Genomic DNA, 12,095 nt, shown 5'->3' on the forward strand with positions numbered 1-12,095 from the left:
TGGACAAGTTGCATTGATAATAGGGGCAACTTGACCTAACATGGGCAATTTTAATTGACAACAAGGGCGATCCTTAGGTAATGAGGTCTCCCAACGTTTTTGGAAAAATAATTCCTAAATGAAAGTTGTTAAATAGTGTTTTAGTCACATGTAGTTTAGAGTTTATTTCTTGTGATATTGCTATCAAGATTCAACTATGTAGTTCTTGAGTCAAACTCATTGACCCATGTTTCATGAGTAGTGGTTCACACGAACCCATCTCCCACTAGAATGAGTGGAACACTTCACATTCATTAGATCTAGGTGATGCTCATAGTGGTGAAGCACCAAGACTTCCCAGGAGGTCACCCATCCTAGTAGTACGCCAACTTGAGTGTGCTTAACTACGAAGTTTCCTCCATGGTTAAACCCACTCTAATGAATGGGTAGTTAAGTGTGCTCAAGCTAGAGTAGTACTGGGATGGGTGACCTCCTGGGAAGTCTTTGTACTTCACCTCTCTAAGCATCACCTAGATCTAGTGAATGTTAAGTGTTCCATTCATTCCAAAGAGAGATGGGTTCGTGTGAACCACTAGTCATGAAACATGGGTCAATGAGTTTGACTCAAGAACTACACAGTTGAGTCTTGGTAGCAATATCACAATTTGACTTGCTATGGAAAATATCTCCTACTTATCAATTTATTTCTTCTTTTGTATACGAGTGACTATTTAGTGGCTTTGTTAGTTTAGATCTTGGTTAGATCTTGTATCTCTTGGTTGACCCATATCTTGACTATGTTATTATTGTATTTGAATGTTAGTTGTGTTCTCTAAGAATCATATAATAAGACAATGAATTGTTTTCATTTTAATCCTCTTATTTGTTAAGAATGTCACTCTAGTACTCAAAACACTCTCAATAGAAAAAGTTTGACCCACTCATATGATTGTTGTAGCAATGTTGTCACATTATAGAACGTAGACTCCAAAACTTTATCTACATTAAGAATTGTACCACATCATAAATCACAATAATAACTTTACATTAGATAAACCAAATATCTAGTCCTTTGTCAATGGGCCTTTGGTCCACTGGTGAAGTTGAATGACTCACAAAGAGGCCATCCGTATTGAGCTCCTAAATCATCTATGTGGTGACCTTCGCTGATTAGTAGCTCGCACGTGGTGCCTTCACATTGCTTCTCAAATCTGAACCCTCCACCCAAAAAAATATCTAGTCTTCATTTAATTTTTAAATTCACGTCAACTATCATTTCCAACTATATCGAATAATCGAGTACACCTAACGTTTTTCAAAAAGGAAATAAGAGACCGTTGAAGAAGTAGTTGCAGGTTTATACCATTGAAACATTTGCTCTGTCACACGTCTCTTACACATTCATTGTTATTTATTGAGACACGTGAACTTTACAATTTTACTTTTAGACGCTGCAAATTGTCTGCCCACATTTTATTTGTGAACATACAATTGAATAGACTGGTGTATACAGTAGTTGAGAGATACTTTTCTCATATAAATGACAAATCGCCAAGGCCGCTAGTGCTTGGAAACTTTGGCCTATACATATGGAGATTCTTATGAATGAACTCACCAAGGAAGAATTCAAGAGAATGGGGTGTAATGGTGGAGAATATGATTTTGTGGAAGGAAGATTAGCAGAGCAGAAGTTGGTTGATGGCAGATTGTTTCCCAAAGTTTTGCTGCCTTCAAATGATGCTGAGAGGGAAGATGTTCATGCCTTGGTTCACAAGATAAGAAGCAACAAAGCATGGTTGGAAGATGAAGTGGTGAAAAGCAATGCTCTTCTTTTTAGAGGGTTTGCAGTGAGGTCTGCTGAAGATTTCAAGGCAGTCGTTGAAGCTTTCGAATGGGAAGAACAGCAGTATCTTGGGTTTGCCCCAAGAACAGAAGTTGTTGATAGAGTTTTCACTGCAAATGAGGCTCCCTTGCATGACCAGATTGATTTCCACCATGAGATGGCTCTGGTAAGTTTCTTATATTTTATAGTGATTGTCTAAATGAAATCAAGCTTGGGAAATCCACATAAGAAATTAATTGATTAGAAGATAGTTTGGATCTACATGGTGGTCACAAAGAGTGAGCTAAGAGCTCCCATCAAATCATCTTTCAAGCAAGATATTTCCTTAGTCCTTTCTTTGGGTTGTCTTCTTAATGATTAGTTGTAGGAGATGCATTGCTTGGTTGATGAAGCAAGAAAAACCATGACATGTAGAAGATTTTGATCATGTTTATGCAAATGAAACAATGGTGGAGAATATTATAATTACTTTGGATTTATTTTTAAAAATAAATAGTATGGCAGAGAACATTGTGACAATGTTAATTTGTAGATGAAACAGTCATTCTATAAGCTGTTTTTTCATCATGTGGAATTTCTTTGTATTAACATTTTGAATCACATCTTTTGATCTGTCATGGACTTTGATAATAGATCATAAAGTGCGATAAAAAATATTGATGCAAATAAATTAGATACATCTAAATTCAAAAAATATCATGATAACGATCATTGATGGTAAAATATAATGTCTCAGATTGTTATGATGATGATGCAGATGAAAGAGTGGCCCTCTAAGATATTTTTCTTCTGTGAGAGTGCACCTCCTGAAGGTGGAGAAAGTTGCATAGTGCCAAGCCATCTCATTCCTCCACTCATGGAAAAACTTGTACCAGAGTTTGTAAATAAAGGAAGAGATGTTGGGCTGCTCTTCAACATAACAACACCAAGCCAAGATACTTTGAATTCCTTCATCTCCAGAACATGGAAAACAATGCTTGACACCTCTGATCCACAAGAAGCAAAGAAAAGGTGATGTATTGCCACTTAGAGAAAGTTGATTTCCCCTAAGTTCTAATATACATTTTTACACCAAAATGTAGATCTCCGTAAAGTCTTTACGTTTTCTAAAATATAAAATAAAGAGTTATGCATAACAAACATAGAAAATTTCAAGTCTAAAAAATTTGTTCCCTTCCTTTCAATTCTCTAGTGTTTGCTCATTCCCTTTACTTGAAAATATTAAAATCATTTTTTAATTACAAATCCTTTGAAAGGCGTTACTTATTTGTTTATTTTTTTATATATTTTGGTTTTGAAATACAAGGATACTGAAGAGGTTCCGACAAAAGAAGTGCGGTCTCTCTGGATGCTAAACCTAACTCCACTAATAAATGAGGTCCCAAGGATAATATAGATCTACTTTCACCACCCATGACCACTATTTTAGCCTCTTAGCATTACTTTAAGTGACATTTTCTCTTTGGGCTTAGCTCATATTTATGTTGTTAGACATTGCCCATATGCTTTTTTGTCTAGATACATGCTCTAGTTATTTGATTCTAAAGGGTGGTGCTCTATCTCCATACTTTAAGGTATCAATTGTATACTTTATCTCATTTTTTATGGTAAAAACTTTTATGCATTAAAAATATTTTTTAATTTGGTTAAAAAATAAATTTATTTGATGTTTGAAAAATAAAACTGTTAAAAAAAAAAAAGATTTATAATTTTAGTCATATAGTTTGATTTGAATGTTAATATAATATATTTTAATAATTCTTAAATTATTACAAAAAAAATATTTTTTGAATAATTTCCCTTCTTTTCAGAAATAAGATTTGGTGATTAGCAAGTTGTAGGCATGGGGAATAACTCCTTTTCAACCAAACCCTAGGTAGTCTCTTTCAACCCTATCACTAAACCACTCGATGTGCATCTAGTGTGGGTTTATCTTCCCAAATCTTCCCCTTTGTTTCTGAGAGAATTATTGTTTTGAAGATATTGACAGCTCTATTAGTAATTTTCTAAAGGTGGATGATACCATGAAAGTAATGGCTCTCTCTACCTTTACACACATTTTAGTTATGATTGATTTATCTCAAAACCTCTCCCTCGAGATGTGGTTCTCATGGAGGAGGATAGGTCATGGGCTTGATTGGTGGATTATGAGGGTCTCCCATTTGATGTCACTAATGTTTTTGTACTTGTCATCTACTCTTATAACAAAAAGGTGGAAGGATGTAATGATGAACATATGACTATCTTGACTTTTGATTCTTCCTCTAAAGATTCATCAAAATATGATGACGACTCTCCTTTAAATGATGCCCATTTTGAAAGTATGGCTTCTATAGGACACTTGTGGATCCTAATCACCTTGCTACTAATGTAGTCCTCTTGTCCATGTGGGCCCTTCTCCATCTATTTCTCCTACTCAACTCTAATCTTTGGGTGATGATGCACAACCTTCTTTGATAGTTTTTCAAATAGGGCTCAATACTTTCTCCAACTTATTGTGCAGATTCTAGTGATAACATCGCCTAGGTTATTGTATAACAACATAGGAAAAAAAAATTTAGCCTCCCATTCTTTTCCCATGTCACGAATGAGTTCCCTACCCAATTGTGAGGTGGCTTACTATATTTTTTACTAGTGTGATGGTTATGACCTACCCTTGCAACAACTAGCACTTTTACTATTAGTGTGTCGTTCATCTCCAATATTGACGCCTATGGCTTGTGGATGTGTAGGGAGCAATACCCTTTTTTTGCACTACTACTTTATATCAAAAATATTTTTTAAGCCTTAACAAAAAAAACATTAGTTAATAAGTATTTTATGTTTGTTTTTATAGAGTAATTTTTTTTATACATAAGTTGGTTTTTACTTTTTAAAATGTAATTATTTCTTAGAGCGATCTAATATTTAGATTATACATATAAATATGTTGCTCCTAAATCACATGTTTTATTTTAGGAGGGTAAAACTAGGATGTATAATAAATATATTTCTTATAATTTTTGCAAAAGGATTCACATACTAATCTTTTCTAAATTTAAATCTCATCCTTCATTTTCAATGATATTGATCATGATTCATTCAAAATGATATTTATTGGAGTCCACCTTAACCTGTTTTTCTTTCTTGACAGGGCCATTGAGATACTAGGTTGTATGCATTTTGAATGTCATGATAATGGGACTGCAGATTTTCAATTTGGCCCTTTAGAAATAATTAGAACATTGGAAAAGGAGAAAGGAAATGAAGTATGGTTCAACACCATAGTAGGGTATGGTCAAGGAAATAAGAACCAATTTCTTAGGTTGGGAGACGACTCAAATATTCCTATTGAAGTTGTGAAAGCATTCAAACAAGTTATGGATGAGCAATGCGTGAACTTGAATTTGAAAGATGGAGATGTGTTGTTATTGAATAATTTGGCTATTCAACATGGAAGGAGGCCATCTAAACCTCCTAGGAGGGTCCTAGTTTCTATGTGCAAATAGTCTATAAATTGTTTAGCAATAGAAAATAATATCTATTGTGTAATTATTGTTTAGATAAATTTGATCTCAATATGAATTGTGGATCTAAGGACAAGGAATATTTATAGTTGTACCAAAACAAAGTAAATTCTTGTGTAGGGAAAGGAAATCAATGGTGTTCATTGTTTTAAATGTATACTACTGTAACTATTTTCACAACATATACAAAATTTTCTAAAAGTTTGCTTAATTTTATTGCCTATGTGAAAATAACTTCAAATTGAATTTATACATCATTTTTGGTTAAGCATAACAGGTTATGGAATCATGGTTGCATGCTAAGTTGAGTTATTAGATGGCTTTGAACATTATTAATTTCAAAGTATTCAAAAGGTCTAAAGTTTGCAGAAAAATCAGAAAAGAATACATGTACAAAAGATATTTGTATTTCCTTAAAGGAGAGTACATATTTTTTGTTCCACACAAGTTGTAGTAATTATTTGAAAATAAAAAAGTTCTATTTCAATTTTAGATTCTTTTGAATGCATTCTCAAGAAGGTAGAAAATCTGCAAATGAGCAATGAACACTGATCATTTAGCAAAGAATAGAAAACATTAAAAGAGATCACAATTTCGTCATTGACTAGTAGCGAGGCAACCATGCTGAATTTAATGAAGTACCCAGGTTCCCACATCCTTGTTGCAACCTATATAGAAAAGAAGAATGATGTCAATGACATGAAATGACCGAGCTTAGGAAACAAAGAAATATCAACCAATGTTATCTATTCTAGTTGAACAAAAGAAACATAAATCAACTATATGCATAAAGGAATAAGGACGAAGAAAATTGATTTTATGCTAATGTTGTTTGCTTCATGTGCAGATTTAGGTATGTAAGACCAAGTAGTTTGTTGAAGGGACAAACATACATATAGGTGTAAAAAATTTTGACTGAAGTCATAGACACAAAGATTGATTAAGGAGGTTGTAGAGGGGGCATACAAGCATTATAGGTATGAGACCTTCCAATTGAATTCATGGAGCTTTAGAAGACTAGCTATTGAAGGGACACGAAATTTTTTCATGAAACCTTTATATTGCTGCATGAACAATTCTATAGGAACTTATCATATTCATATATGCATTACAAGTTGCTACATGAAGAGGTTTCCTTAGTATAATGCTACAAGAGGAGCCATAATTGAAGGTTTAATAACATGAAGAGGTACTGCAATAATACAGTCATAAGTATTTCAAGAATGCATATTTATGCATATAAAACTACAAATGTCATTGAAAGCTCAATGAATATTTCAAATAGAACAAGGAAAAGTTATATGCATATGTGGAAGTAAAACAAAAGTTTTCAGCATGACTACAAAACGATCTACATAAAAGAAAATCGACCAGGCCTCTATATAACAAAACTTACATATAAAATTCACTAATTTGATAACAGAGCATAATATTTTGCAAATGAAATAGCAAAATTTTATCCATTTTTTGCATTTGAATTTTTGGAAAAACTAACAAGAATCAAACAAAATGCCTTCTGGGTTATGTCCAAAATGGGGTGATTTAGGTCTCTAGTAGGTAGAATCCTCATAGAGTCAATGAGCAAGGGGATATTTGGAATTTTCTAAAAGATTTTTTTTTTTGATTTATTAGTAATGGCTGAAATACTTGTCCATTCAACGTGCCCAAAAATAAAGCCTCAACACTAGATAATAGCAACCTTATATGCATTTAAAGAAATACCAACACAAATGACAACATATACAAAGAAAACCAACAATCACAAGGTTTGCTTTTCCATTTGAGTATAAACTTTTTGAGAGAGGTGTATAAAGAAGATGATATACGGGAAAGTTTCAACATTTCAAAAATAAGTATTGACATCAAAATATTGCAACTAAGATAGCTTTATCAGAATTTTCCTACGAAGAACAAGGAAAGAATTTTCCCAACTTTAACAAAATTCATTTAGTCTTCTGCAAGGTTAAATGCAATAAAAGACAAGAAGATATTTAAAAGTAAAAGGTGTCATAACCCATTTTTCTCAATCCATAATTATCGGCCCTTAAGGTGTCATGTGGGATTTCATTAAAATTATTTTTTATACTTTTGTATAAATTGACAAGTAACATAAAGGTAACAATCTTGAAGAAGATAAGTAATTCCCAACAAATCTGATATGTTTTGCATGAGAACCATTACCAAGAATCATCAGTTGGAGCTAATACCAAAAATCTATTCAAGAATGGGGGAGGGGAAGATATTTTTGGGAGGTTTGGTAAGTGCTTCTGGAGGCAAGAAGAACTAGCTAGAACTGCGCATCTAGATATCAATCCGAATAGTTAGGGAATCCATAGTCTTCTTAAGAAAAGCTTAACTAAATAGAAGAGGAAGGAGGAAGGGATCACAAGAGTCAACAGGAAAGGACATTAGAAACTTCGGTGCAGTTGGAAACTATGGGCTAAATTATCATTAATAATCAAGAGGAGCATTTTGCAATCTAAGAGAAAAATTAGAGGTGGCAGCTGGGAAAAAGATATGGAAGGAAAGCTTTGGGAGGGGAGTCTCAACAAAAAAGTTAGCTTCTTCAAATAGTACAAGGCTCCCCAGTATATTTGTGCATTTTATTGATTTATGCTCATTCTAAACTGTAAGCAATATGTAAATAATTTGGATCTTGTCGATGGTTTTCTCTATGCAAAAACTACCTGAATAGCTTCTTAATTACACCTAAATATATTTTGTTGCTCTTTGTTCAATTAGTGGATTATGTTAGTTCATTATATTTTATGGCCATTTTTGTGGGGAAAATCTAATACTATTCAAATTGCAGAAATAAGCCATTAGATTTGTTACATTTGGAAAGGGATTGGGCATTACACCTTGTCATCATTTTCTATTAGTTGCAAAGGCTTTAATATCTTGTGCTTTTTATTGAAAGAATGTGAGCCGCTATCACAACTTTGTCTTTTCTAGTGCATCAATGACAATGTGAACCATTTGGCTAGGAAGAGAATTAGTTTAATATATTGTGATGCATTTGAGTTCTTCATCTTTACCTAACCATAGAAAGCTCCCCAACAAAATGGTTTTGGAATGTGGTTTTGTCTGTGAACAATTATAGATGCATGCCATGCTATTTTCCAAAAGAGAATCTAGAGGAAAATAAATATAGATTAGTCAACAACAAATACATTGATTCAAAAGGAGAGGGTTGGCATTATGATAGTTTTTCTCTTCTGTTGATTATTTTATACCTTTTTGTAGGGTGGCTCATTGAAACAAATAAAATTCTTCCTTAATTAACATACTGTTTCAAGTTGTGTGGAATGAGGCTAAGGTCTTTGAAAAGAGGGATTTTAAACATCAACCTTTAAAACCATTACCCAACATCTCACATTCTATTGTAGAGATGGAAATTTCTATGGGTGTGTGACCCTAATACAAAAACTTATAGTTCATCTTCTTCTTGTCTGAGAGTGTGGGTAGCTTGACCTGGTCATATGTGCCAAATCTAGAGTTATATTGTCCTTGACCTTTAGATTGTAGTTAGATTTCCCTGAACCTTCAACTTGAACTAGTGTATAAATGTTAATATGGATGAAACTTAAGTTAATTATTCTTATAGTTTGACAATACCAGCTTGTTATGGTGTAAATTCACATCCATTATGCATAAATCCAAACAAAGAAAAAATGGGATGTGTGTAGTATTTGGAAGGAAACAAATACAACTAAGTGATAATAATTGGAACATACCACGTGCTTTCTAGGATTGGAAATTCATAACTATCTTGAAATCATGTAGTCATGTTGTACTTCTCATGCTTAGATGCCTTGCTTAAGTTCATTGTATTGGGAAGACTTTGATTTGGCCACCTTCCTTATATTAAATTTTGAGAAGTGGGGTCTTTTGTCTTCCAAGGAGTCAAAGAGGAATTTAAAAAAAAAATTAGACACATTTCACTAAGAAATTTGAGTATTTCCTTGTACTAGTGAAGTGGTGTTGGTAAACTTAAATGAATATTGAAATTATTTTAGTATGTGCAAGAAGAATGTATTTGTAGTGTTTATTTAATATAATGTGATTATGTCACGATATGCTTTTCGTGACAATGTAATATGTGGAAGTTTATATTATCTTGCAATAGTTATCCTTGATGATGTGTGATCAAATATGATATTATTGTAGGAGAAGTTAGGATGGAATAATATGTTGGTATATATATTTTTCTACTTGCCAGTAATGTGGCCATTAAGATGCTTTGGGCTAAGTTGTTATTGCATATTTATTTTCTATGCATGGTCAAAAGTCCACCCAAATGGAAAGTATTGTATGAGGTATTTCATTATTATGAAAGTTCTTTGATGTAATTATTATTACACTTAAATCATCATAATGACGAATCACCTATAATTCCTTTTCTTATAACATGATTTTGGCTAATGAGTAGAACTTTAATTTAGGGAAAAACATGCAGGACAAATGTGATCTTATGTGATTGAAAATGTTATATAATGGTTGTACCTTGAGCATTATGGATGTAGATTTATATTAGGCAATTAACTTGTTTCATGTGGAATAAATGATTGTATTAAGAGGGTTGTCTTCTTTAGATTAGATATCTAGAAATATTACACATAGAGATAACTAAGTATTGATAGTGTGGCCAATATTTAGATTTATTGTGACATGATTTAATTGAAATGAACTATGAGTCACTAAGAGAGTGATCGTACTACCTTACTATATGAGATGAAGTCATAATTTTTAGAAAGAGTTTTCCATAACGTGTGATATGCCTTCCTGATGGACATATAGAAGAAAACTACTGAGATAAATTACTTTTCCTATGTAATTGATTGAAACATATTATTTTGCATTTGGCTACAATAATCTATGATATTATCTTTTCAAAGATGTGTTACTTGTATGGTTGAATTGTAGACAATGTGTTGCACAATTACATTACTTTTCTTGGTTTTACCTGTTTATTATTTCTTGATGTTAGGTTGGGTATCCTTCATGCCAGAAAAGATTCTAGGGAATCTTAATAGCTTTGTGGTAGGGTGGTAAAGCACTCATACATTATTCTCGCCCTTGTGTTCTTAGACAAGTTCTGGAGCTCATTTCAACTCGCTCATCATGGTTAGACCATCTGGTATATGTATTCTTTTATATTTAATGTTAATTAAATATTTACGTTGACTGGTCAATATTCCAATTACCTTGACTCTCTTTGACCTTCTACAATTTATAGAGATTGTTGATGTGGCATTGATTTGCAAGGGCAGTCTTTACATATGGTATAAAAGCACTTGGTTCCACACTAGGACCTTTTAGTCCACTATGCTAGACACACAATTGTAAGTCAACTAATTTACTTTACATTGTATGAGTTGATGATGTGGGTTGCATGTTGTGTCTTTTAGTTATAATTACTTTTGACATAGAAGGATATGATGCTCCTTATGCATGTCATGATTTTGAGTTGAAATTGCATTCCTTTAAAGGTTGTCAAAATGGAATGTTTATGGAATGATTGGTATTTTTCCTATCTCATATGGTTATGATTATATCTTGGTTTAAATTATGTGGTGGTATAATATGAATTTTTTTATATTATACCTAAAGTATTTATTTCTTTCAAGTGTGATGCAAGAAGAGTGTAAAATTTAGTTAACTATTGAGATAGTCAAATGATGGTTGACTTTTGCACTAGGCTATGAGTGCCTACCAAATGAAGATTGGGCTGTGATAGAAATGAATTTTTTTATTTATTGTGTAAATGATATGTGATGCGCTTTTGATGCAAGATTTTTTTTTATAAAAAGAAGAAGAAGAAGAAAATTTAGGCCAAATTCATGAGTTTCATGAATAACCTAGTATGATAAGTAGGAAGAACATGGATTTCATTTGAAAAAGTATTGCATGTTCCATTGTGCATTTAGAAATAATTGATTATCAATATAAATTGCATGTGATGCATCTGAAGTTTGGTTATGTTCTTAGCAACCCTTGGATGGAAGGTGTCGTTAAACATTGACTCCCTCTTAGTGACTAGTGAGAGTCATTTTGCTTTATGTGAATTAGGTTTTCATTTTATTATGTTCAGTTTCATGAACTTGGATGTGCTGAAGGACTACCTTGAAAATTTATGTTCTTGTGACCACCGAGCCACCAATTTCTTATGTGACCTATTTACTATGACTTTTGTTCACTTTTATTTTTGGTTTTGTACCTCCTTTTTGGACTTTGACTTGAGAATTATGATCTTGTTTTCAAGACTTCTTTGATCTTGAGGTGGCTAGGGTGTGTGTGTATTTTTGATGATGGTAGTCCTATGATTTTAAAGTGATGTCATCTATCATGTTTAGTATGGAACATTGATAGGATGTTGAAAGGAGTAGATTGTGAAGAACATGCCATTATTTCTTTTTGCATTAATTAAATCATTTTTTTTTTCTTTTTTCTAGAAGATTACCTTCTGATGTGGGTTTCAAATGTGGACAGATAGAAAGGGGTAGAAGTTATGCTTTCATTTTCCACTTTACCTTCCAGTGTAATACTAACACTAGAAAATTCTTTGGGCAAAGCTATGTTGCCCTTGTTTCATCTCCCTGCCACATCCATGATTATGGCTATATGGAAATATGTGGGGTTAGACATATGTGTGAGGTAGTATATTTCATGGCTGCACCAAATACCTCCTGTCTTTGGTACTATATGGGCATTCCACAGTTGGGAATTCTACATGTTAGGTAGAATTCCAAGAATGTACCTTTTGT

General features: G+C 32.9%; 1 protein-coding gene across 2 annotated transcripts; it reads left to right on the forward strand.

Moving 5' to 3' along the window:
- Positions 1-1,419: 1,419 nt before the first annotated feature.
- Positions 1,420-5,485, forward strand: LOC149554574 (clavaminate synthase-like protein At3g21360). 2 transcript variants are annotated; one of them, XM_089828630.1, is made up of 3 exons: positions 1,420-1,988; positions 2,580-2,833; positions 4,956-5,485. In XM_089828630.1, the coding sequence occupies exons 1-3, from the start codon at positions 1,569-1,571 to the stop codon at positions 5,308-5,310; spliced, it is 1,029 nt and encodes a 342-aa protein (XP_089684756.1). In that variant the 5' UTR covers positions 1,420-1,568; the 3' UTR covers positions 5,311-5,485. The 2 variants fall into 2 exon arrangements, with proteins under 2 accessions (XP_089684756.1, XP_089684755.1); XM_089828629.1 differs by having other exon boundaries at positions 1,560-1,988; positions 2,559-2,833.
- Positions 5,486-12,095: the final 6,610 nt, after the last annotated feature.

This window comes from Cupressus sempervirens, chromosome 5 (genome assembly GCF_028749045.1).
Source record: "Cupressus sempervirens isolate cs-2001-9-10 chromosome 5, ASM2874904v1, whole genome shotgun sequence".
Taxonomy (NCBI): Eukaryota; Viridiplantae; Streptophyta; class Pinopsida; order Cupressales; family Cupressaceae; genus Cupressus; species Cupressus sempervirens.